The 9,582-nt window shown below is 35.0% G+C and overlaps 1 protein-coding gene across 5 annotated transcripts; it reads right to left on the minus strand.

The window, feature by feature from the left end:
* Positions 1-463: 463 nt before the first annotated feature.
* Positions 464-3,052, minus strand: LOC108487934 (UDP-galactose/UDP-glucose transporter 2-like). 5 transcript variants are annotated; one of them, XM_053019679.1, is made up of 6 exons: positions 2,624-3,052; positions 2,226-2,427; positions 1,891-2,133; positions 1,709-1,810; positions 996-1,069; positions 464-871 (listed from the first exon to the last, which is right to left on the minus strand). In XM_053019679.1, exons 1-6 carry the CDS (start codon positions 2,635-2,637, stop codon positions 826-828), a joined length of 681 nt encoding a protein of 226 aa, XP_052875639.1. In that variant the 5' UTR covers positions 2,638-3,052; the 3' UTR covers positions 464-825. The 5 variants fall into 5 exon arrangements, with proteins under 5 accessions (XP_052875639.1, XP_052875638.1, XP_052875640.1 ...); XM_053019678.1 differs by lacking the exon at positions 996-1,069 and having other exon boundaries at positions 2,624-3,047; XM_053019680.1 differs by lacking the exon at positions 996-1,069 and having other exon boundaries at positions 2,847-3,046.
* Positions 3,053-9,582: the final 6,530 nt, after the last annotated feature.

Here is a 9,582-nt window from a genome sequence, read left to right on the forward strand (position 1 = left end):
ATTCAATATGTAATTTAATACATAAAAAAACACACACACACACAGAGACACACAAAGTATTACAATTTCTAAAACAAAATTCATCCTGATGAGAATATAATGCCAAATCATCATCACCTCTCATTGCAATGCCTACAAATCATCATCACCTCTCATTTGCAATTCTCCTTTCCTTCTGCATATATTTATATCCATTTATCCCACCCAAGATGTTGCGAAAAAACATGCTTTCTCAAAGGTGATATATTTAAATAAGGTGACCAGTTTCCTCCTAGAAAAGAAGTTGGCTTCATATCTAACCATACTATAGATGATGACCGCAAGACTTAAAACACTTTCCATGCTATTTCTAAACCTAAACCCTTCTTTAATAGAAGACATCAATGGGTACGGCATATCATGTTTAACTGCTAATTAAACTCCAGACATAGTACTTTCCCAATAATTACAAAGTGGCAAAACGTTTGGAAAATGTTGAGATGAATGATATTAGCATCATTGAACCTAGCAATTTCAACTGAAGCAACAAATCAGCAATCACACCCTTAAAGTTACAGCATTTTTTCCCTAATATTTCACCATGAACATTATTTCCTACACACCAAGACTAATAGCGAATACTAAAAAGTAGTAATGCATTTTAAATATTAGCATTTAACTTTCAAAATTATAATAAATAGGACTGGCATATCACTGATAGATCATAATTCAATGATAAAACTGCAAAACATAAAACATTAACCATGGCAATAGCTTCCCCTACATCATCCTTGTTTCTTCCAGCTACGCGCCCTTTTAAAGATTCGAGCGCATCTCTAAGCTTCTTCAAAAGGACATGTTTCTCCAGTGATGCTGCCTTTCTGAGTCTAGCCTGAATCCAATAAATGACTATAGTTTGGTCACATGACAATCTGTAGGGATTAAAAATTAATAATAGTCCCAATGCTTCTCAATTGTTAACAGAAATAGCAGACGAAAAGAGAAGAATGACTCGCATGAACAGACTTCGCAGAGAGCAACCTAGTTCTTCAAGCCAGTGATAATCCAAGGAGCATAAACAAATCATAACCTATAAACCAAAATTTATCAATCAACTGATCGTTTAATGCCACTCAAACAGAACATTGAGCTAACCTTTTAGCATTAGATTTAAACACAAACCAACTTATAAGTAGTCTCAAACAACCTATCTTCAATTCTTTAGATTCTTTATAAGGCACAAATAAGTCAATTTAAAGGTAGAAAACTTATACAAATGTCTTTAGCAATCTATCTAAAAAAACTGCAACAACTAAATTAACTTTGAAAGGAGAAAATAAAACAAACGGTACACTATCTGTAGGCAGAAGGAAAAAAAAATATAGCTTTGTCCATGTCAAACACTACCAAAAAGAAAAGAAAGAATCAAAATGTACAAGGAATGCTCTGGCACACATTAACAAAATGCTGACCAAGACTAAATCTCATGACTCAACAAGAAAGAAAGCCGCCTATGTTAAAGGTAAGCCATTTGCTGGTAAAGGATTCTTAAGGGATAGCAAAAATAGGTTAGCAAAAATATGTTCAAGAACTTCACATTCAGAACATCCTCACATGAAATATAAGAGGATTCAACTGTCTTCTTAAGCAAAAACAAGTGGTCAGTAGATTGCCATAGCTTGCATCATAGAGAATCAAAATAAGTTCAAAATGAAGAGTTAAAATTTACCTCAGAACACGAATTCCATGCTTCGAATACTTCTCCTGTTAAAACCATGGGTGGGATCAATAATGGCAAACCAACGACGGTGGAGCAAAACAGCATTTCCATCTAACGTCACCATAAAAAATGTATAGCATTAAACGCACTATTTTTTTCACATGTTTAAACCATCATCAGCAAAAAATCACCTGTGTTGTTTCAGGGTTCATGTTGAAGATAACTTCTTGCAAATTACCCAGAAAAGAATCCATTACAAGAGCACCAATCACCATTATTACACCAATTACACTGAAGCTTGGTGAAATTTGTGCATCAGCTAAGGTGAAAAGGATCAAACCCAGTACTAAAAGTATTGCAGAAACATATTTGTGTGCTGGGTATTTTCGTCTCAAACCAGGTATGAAGGCACCCATTACCATCACTGGAAGAACCTAAAGATATCCATAATGAAGCTTTAAAAAAATAAACGCAAAAACAAGAACAATGTTGTGAAGAGTGAAAATTTTCAACTTTGGGGGTTTACTTTGGTGGATTTAAACATGAGCTGTGCTGGGTAATTGAGGAAAGCTAAAGATCCTTTTGTGAGGCCGTGAGAGCCCATGAGAACAGCAGAGAGTTTCACATAAGTCTTCCATGGGTTCACCATTTTCTTCGGACTGAAACCTTGAAGGTAAATCAGAAAAAGGTAGACGAACCCTTGGACAAATGTGAAGTACCAGCCATAGCTGAACACAAAAAATTAATATAAATAAATTGAAAATAATTACCAAAATAAAAACTACAGCAGTTACCTGAACTGGAGTCTATTGTATACATATTCCTAAAAAGCAGCAAATATCAAAAAAATAAAATTCTTAAAATGATGCATTTAAACTTTGTTTGGTTGCCGAGAAAATGGAAAAAGAAAAGAAAAAGAAAAACCTCACAAATGCCATTGACAAGGTAACCAAAGAAGAAACCAGAAGAGCAAATGAGAAACTGCTTCCATTTAGGTCTATCAGAAAGCGAAATCCCAAACAAAAAACGAGCACATAAACAAAACAATAAAAATCAAACAATCAACAAAACCCTAGCATGAGCATTGGCTCTTTCTTCTCAGCCGAATCTCGACCAGATTTCCTAGAACTCCCCTTTCTACTACTACCTTTGAAGAAATGAAAAGGAAAAAGAAGTGTGATTGGTGTAGGTGTATTGACTTGTGTTGCACGAAATGGGAAATTTGGGGGCAAATTTTGAGAGTTATTTGGGGGATTTTGGGCGCGACGAAGATGAGAAGAAGAGGGAGTAATGAGCGGGTAACAAAAAAAGGGAGAAATGGGAAATTTGGGTAACAAATTTTGTGGCATTTTACCTAAAAAACGCCATTATTGTTTAATTTTAATTTTTATTTTTTTATTTTTTATTTTTCTTTCAAATTTTTTGTGCTGAAATTATCATTTTTTAATTTTTTTAAATTTTGAATATTAAACTTTTAACTGAAATATGGACTAAAATATTAAATATTAAATATTAAATATTAAATATTTAAGTTTTTTATTTTTATTTTAAATTTTAAATTTTTTTGAAGATTTTTATAATTTTAAATTAACATATAAAATACAAAAGGAAACTTTAAGAGAAATAAAATAGAATCGATGAATTAAAAAATACAAAATTTTGATTTAATCCTTTAAAATTATAAAGATATAGGCTATTAAATGGTGAAATAGCATTTGTACTATTATAAAAGTATAAAATTTAATTTCGCCACCCAAAAAAAAAAATCTAACTCAAGACTGCTTTGAATTGTCTTGACAATATTTGCAAGTTTCAAAAGTCACCATCAAGAATTTTATTTTCACTTGGACTAAATTAAAATTGTAACCAAGTTGTCAATGTACCTTCGTTTTCTAAAAGGATCAAGTTATGTTATAGTTCAATTCTTTTTAAAATTTTCAATTTAATCCTACACTTAGGAGTGATACAACAATTTAAGTTCGATAACAAAATTAAAATTAAAACTTTATGATTATAACCAAAATAACAATTAATTTTATATAAACTTTTAAATTAATTTTTATATAAACTTTTAATAAATATATGAGTTAAATAATATCTTTTCAGCATAGGAGTGTTAAATCTTAAAAAGAAAAAGTAATTCTCTTAACATACTTTAACAAATTGAATACTAAACCACTTAATCAGTAAAAGATAAAATATGAGATAAGTATTTGTACTTTTCGTTAAATTAAAATTTAATCATTATATTTCTATTCTTAAGAATTTAATTTCTCCATGTTTCAAATTTCGAATTTAAGTTTAATTGTTAAAATTACTTTATTATTATTATTAAATTAGTTAGGGATTTAGGATGTCGAATTTGGGAATGGGTGATAATATTTTAGGGATTTAGGATAAGGAAGAAGGGGGAAATAGAACTGGGGAAAAATGGGGAAAATGTTAAGTGTATCAAATGTGAGTAAAAAATAAGACAGCTAAACGACGAAGTTTTGAACAAAATAATTTAACATTAGCAGCGTTTATAACCTAGCGCCACTAAAAATGCACCAATTGCGACTTTTAGGGTTTTAGAGGTTATAGTTTAGTGTTTAGGGCTTGTTGGGTTTAGGGGTTTACTATTTTAGGGGTTATAGATTAATGTTTTATTTTTTCTTTGGGGTTTAGGATTTTAGGTGTTATATAACTTTTAGTGGCGTTTTACCAAAAGCGCCGCTAATGCTCTGGTCTTTAGCGGCGTTTTACCAAAAGCGCCGCTAATGCTCTGGTCTTTAGCAGCATTTTACCAAAAGCTCCGCTAATGTTCTGTTTTTAGCGGCATTTTTGCTCAATTTTTAGCGGCGTTTTAACAAAAACGCCGCTATTGCTCTGTGTTTTACAATTTTTACGGCGTTTTTTGATAAAACGCCGCTAAAGCCCTATTTTCCTATAGTGATTAACACCCTTTACTATCTATGTAACATGTAACACCCCAAAATTTTAAGAATTTAATTGTGAGAATTTGCAGTAACTAATTTCAGTATTTCTGGTACTGTGCTCTACTTGTAACACCCTATACCCGTAACCCATGTTGGGGCGGAGTACAAGGCGTTACTTAACCTGGTTTCATGCATACAACCTATCTCAAGTCACCGAGACTTGGTGCAAATTTAAAACTTTTTCAATTTCTACTATAAACTTCTTATTATAGGCCTACTAGCCCCAAATCGATCGTTGAAAACTATTCGGAACCATTCCGAGTCTTTAAACCAACCTTAAGAAATTTGCCTTTAAAACAAGGACACACCCATGTGGAAGAGTAACACACCCGTGTGATCATTTCGACATGGTTGTGCTGATGGCCTGTATGACTCACACGGCCTAAGCACCCTGGGACACGCCCGTGTCCCACACCCGTGTAGAATTAATTCTAATTCACACCTACAGGGGTTTTCACACGGCCAGACACACGCCCGTGTCAAAGGCCCGTGTCCCTCAAACGGTCACGACACGACCGTGTCCTAACCAGTGTGTAAAGACATGGACATCCTGTTTCTGACGTCAACATGCTCATGATGTCACACGGCCAAGGCACACTCCCGTGTGCTAGCCGTGCCATCCACACGGCTGAGACACACGGCCGTGTCTCTGCCTATGTGTTTATTACCATGCATACTGACTTGAAATTTTTACGTGCAGGGGACACTCAACCAAACTACACGCCCATGAGGCAGACTGTGTGTCACACACAGCCTAGACACAAGCCCATATGTCTATCCGTGTGGACAATATAAGGCTATTTACCAAGCCTTATTCCCACCCTTACTTGCCTATTTCCATACAAATTCCAACCAATACTAAAACGAGCACAATTTCTAAAATCAAATCAGCCACAATAGACATTCATTCCACTATGATAATGCATCTTTTATAAATTCAAAATGAATGTTAGCCATCATTCAAGGCATAATACAAATTGAAAGGCTTCCAACCCAAGCCAACACATTTGGCCAAATCTCAAAGACACAAAATAATAAAGTCTAAGTCCTATACATGCCATAATCAAAATATAAATCAAACTATATCGAATGCTTCGGTTGATAGTGTGATCGATATCTCTGACTTCCAGTGATCCTTGAGCTAGATAGGCGGCACTGTAAGGAAATGGAAAGGAAAGGGAGTAAAAGCTTAGTAAGTTGCATATAAGTAAATATACAACAACAATATATCAATGATCAACATGCTCATACTACCAAGGTAGGCATAAGTATAACTTACTCATTACCATCCATACAAATCACAAGTTACATATATAGGGCTCATATCTCATACGTACCAATTAGGTACCTGTACCACTCACAACACGGTTATACTTTCCTTATTAACGTAAGAACATAACTCTCACCGTTGAACCATTCGAAATACTACCGGATATTCATTAAGCCTTAAACGTGGGTAAGGAACCGATGCCATATCCCAGACACGGTCTTACACTGACTCATATCTCAAGTCAATGCTATGTCCCAGACACGGTCTTACACTGACTATCATCTCGTAGCCGATGCATGTCCCAAACATGTTTTACACTGGCTTACGTCTCGAGGCTGATGCATGTCCTAGACATGTCTTACACTAGCTCTCGTTTCAATGCCGATGCCATGTCCTAGACATGGTCTTACACTGGCTCTCATAATGTGGCCGATGCATGTCCCAGACATGTCTTACACTAGCTCACAAACAAATGACCCAAACGTCTTGGCATGAATATTCGATTTACTTCCGAAGGTTACAACGGAATTTCCACTATCTCAATTATCATTATACATTTTCAATTTCACAACCAAACAATTCATGCTATATTAACTCAATACAATTCAATACATACAATAACAATGTAGTTGTATTATTTACATACAACTTACCTCGGATTACAAAACGTACACGACTAGTCAATTTGCTTGGCTTTTCCTCGGTCTAGGTTTGGATTTGGCAATTCTTGATTTAAAATAGAAAAATGGACTCATTTAATCACTAAATAAAATTAAGCAATTAATAATTCACATCTTTGGTAAAAAGACCGTTTTGCCCCTAAACTTTGACAAAATGACCATTTTACCCTTATGCTCAAAAATTGATTTTTATCAAATTTCTTCGCATCTTAAGCTTAGTTGAACTCTTTTTAATCTTATAGAAACCCAAAATTCTCTCTATTTCACACATTTATCACTTATTTTACAACTTGTGCAAAATAGTCCCTTTAGGTGTTTTCATGGTAACACCTTTCACAAAAGTTGTCTATTACACAACTAAGACTCATATTCTTCCACAAAATTTCAAAAAACACCCTAAATGCTCTCATGGAAAAACCCTAAACCTTCAACCATTTTGGAAGATAGTACCCTCATTTGAAAGCTCATGCTTCAAGGGCCTCAAAAATGCAAAAATCATCAACAAAGGGTATGGAAATCACTTACTTGTGAGTGCTTCAAGTTGTTGAAAATTTTTAAGCTCTCAAACCCCCTTTCATGGCTAATTTTCGGTGGAGACAAGAGAGGGATGATATCATCCTTCTTTTATTTTATTTCTATTTTAGTCAAAATTGGTCACCTAACCCAACAGATTTTGAAACTTTTGACCACATATGTCTCCTATGGCCAACCACTCTATTTCTAGGGGTATAATTACCATTTAAAATCTCCAAATTTTTCTTCTCTAATAAAATAACACCTTTAGCTATCAAAATAGAACTTTTGCACTTTATGCGATTTAGTCATTTTTCGCAATTGAGCTCACAAACGTTAAAATTAACTCACCTAATTTTTCATGTACTAATATAAACATGATATGACTCTAAAATAATAATAAAATAATTTCTTAAACTTCATATTTGTGGTCCTGAGACCACTATTCTGACTAGCCCCAAAATCGGGCTGTTACACTACTTTTGGGCTTAAGGTTTGGAGTTCGAGTTGCTTCATTGAAGGTTTTTTTGTGTTTTTAAATAATCCCATGAGCCCACATTCCCTGATTAAGTTCAATTCAGTGTGAAATGCTGACAAGAATGAGCCTGTTGGTTCACTGGTTAAGCATCTGTTTGTATTTTGTTGGTTCCGAGTTCGAATTCCATCGTACGCATTAGGAATATATTTTTGCAAATGTCGGGAAGGGTGGTTGTTAATTTAAATCAATCTAAGAAAAATTTATCGTTCTTGTTTTTTTTTTCTTTCTTTTAAAACTTTGATTCTTTAATTTTTGTTGTTCTTCCTTCTTTTTAATTTCTTTTTCTTCTTTCTTCTTTTGCAATTAATCTTGTGTGATTGTAAGGTCTTGTTACCTGTGACATCAATTTTGCATAAGTTTGCAACTTTCTTTCATTGTGATTTCCATTTTGTTAACATTCTTCTGTCAAAGACGAGACTTTGCTCGTTCAGTTGATCTTTTGTTAAACACTAGATTGGCTGTTTTGTTTAGGCAAGGATATTGCAAAAGACGGTAATCAACCGTGTTAGGTTGATTTCTCCTATTTTGTACGAAGTAAGTGTGCGAATTAGAATAGAATTGTGTCGAACCTTTTGACATGTTTTTAACGATAAGTGATCTTGCTAAATGTTGGGATTGATAGTGTAATTAATTGTGGAACGATGATTTAGGTTCCGGGTAGTCTCCGTATTGCTTCTCCATCAAAACGAAATAAGGTGCATACCGGAAACCTTAATTTGCAAATTTTGGATCACAAAAAATGGTAGCTGTCGACGCCACATGGCCAGGCATACGGGTGTTTGACTAGGCCGTATGGGCCATACGGGCGTGTGGTAAGCCGTGTGAACGGCCATGTAACTCACTGTTTACTGAATTAAGGCCACACAGGCAGCTACATGGGTATGTGTCTAGGCCGTATGTGGCCATGCTAGTGCAGGGTTCACACGAACGTGTGCCTAGGTCGTGTAACTCACTGTTTGTAGTATAAAAATCACACGGCCAGGGGCAAAGGTGTGTGCCCAGGCCGTGTAACTCACTGTTTGTAGTATAAAAACCATACGACCAGGGACACGGGCGTGTGCCGAGGCCATGTAACTCACTGTTTATGCTTAAAAACAACATGGCCAAGGCACATGGGCATTTGCCCAGGCCGTGTGGTAGGATATTGGGTCCAAGAAACTGTGTCTGAGGTCGAGAATGTTGATAAACTTAGATATTGGTTTCCTCAATGTATGAATGGTTGAATTTGTTTATATGAGAACTGTCTGATACACTGAGACTGATGTATGAATCACATACTTTAATGTGCAATGTAATACCACTCTGATACTGAACTATTTTATTAATTATGTAATGTATTAAAATGACTGAACATGTGTTACAAATAATTGCATTCTACATTAACATGTGATGGGAGATTGTGAAGAGAAAATGAGTTTGTACTGAAATCGTGGCTATGCCACAATGAGTATCACTTTGATTCTGGGGCTTGCCGCATATTGATCTAGCAGCTAAGCTGCATTTCTGTGAAAGTGCCGTAGGTGTGCAGGGATGGATGGGCATTAAATGTCCATAGTGGTGTGTTGGGATGGACGAAGTTGGTGTGTAGCGGATGGGAATAGGAATATTGCATCTAAATCAGATCTGAACTATATCTGAATTGGAATAGTATATGTACATATATGTAACACCTCTACTCTGAATCTGGATTGAACATGCTTCTATGTTGAACCGAATTTCTGAACTGGAAATTTCTTTATAAGTAACCGTTGTTGAATTACATTCCTTTTTTACTCACTGAGTTCACAACTCACCCTTTTATTGATTAGATTTCAGCTAGTAATCAGTCTAGAACGGGTCGATGTCGCGGAAGCTCAGTCAAACACTTAATGTTTCTTTCTAGCATTACTATTAGGGATTTATGT

The sequence above is a fragment of the Gossypium arboreum genome, chromosome 10, assembly GCF_025698485.1.
Source record: "Gossypium arboreum isolate Shixiya-1 chromosome 10, ASM2569848v2, whole genome shotgun sequence".
Lineage (NCBI taxonomy): Eukaryota > Viridiplantae > Streptophyta > Magnoliopsida > Malvales > Malvaceae > Gossypium > Gossypium arboreum.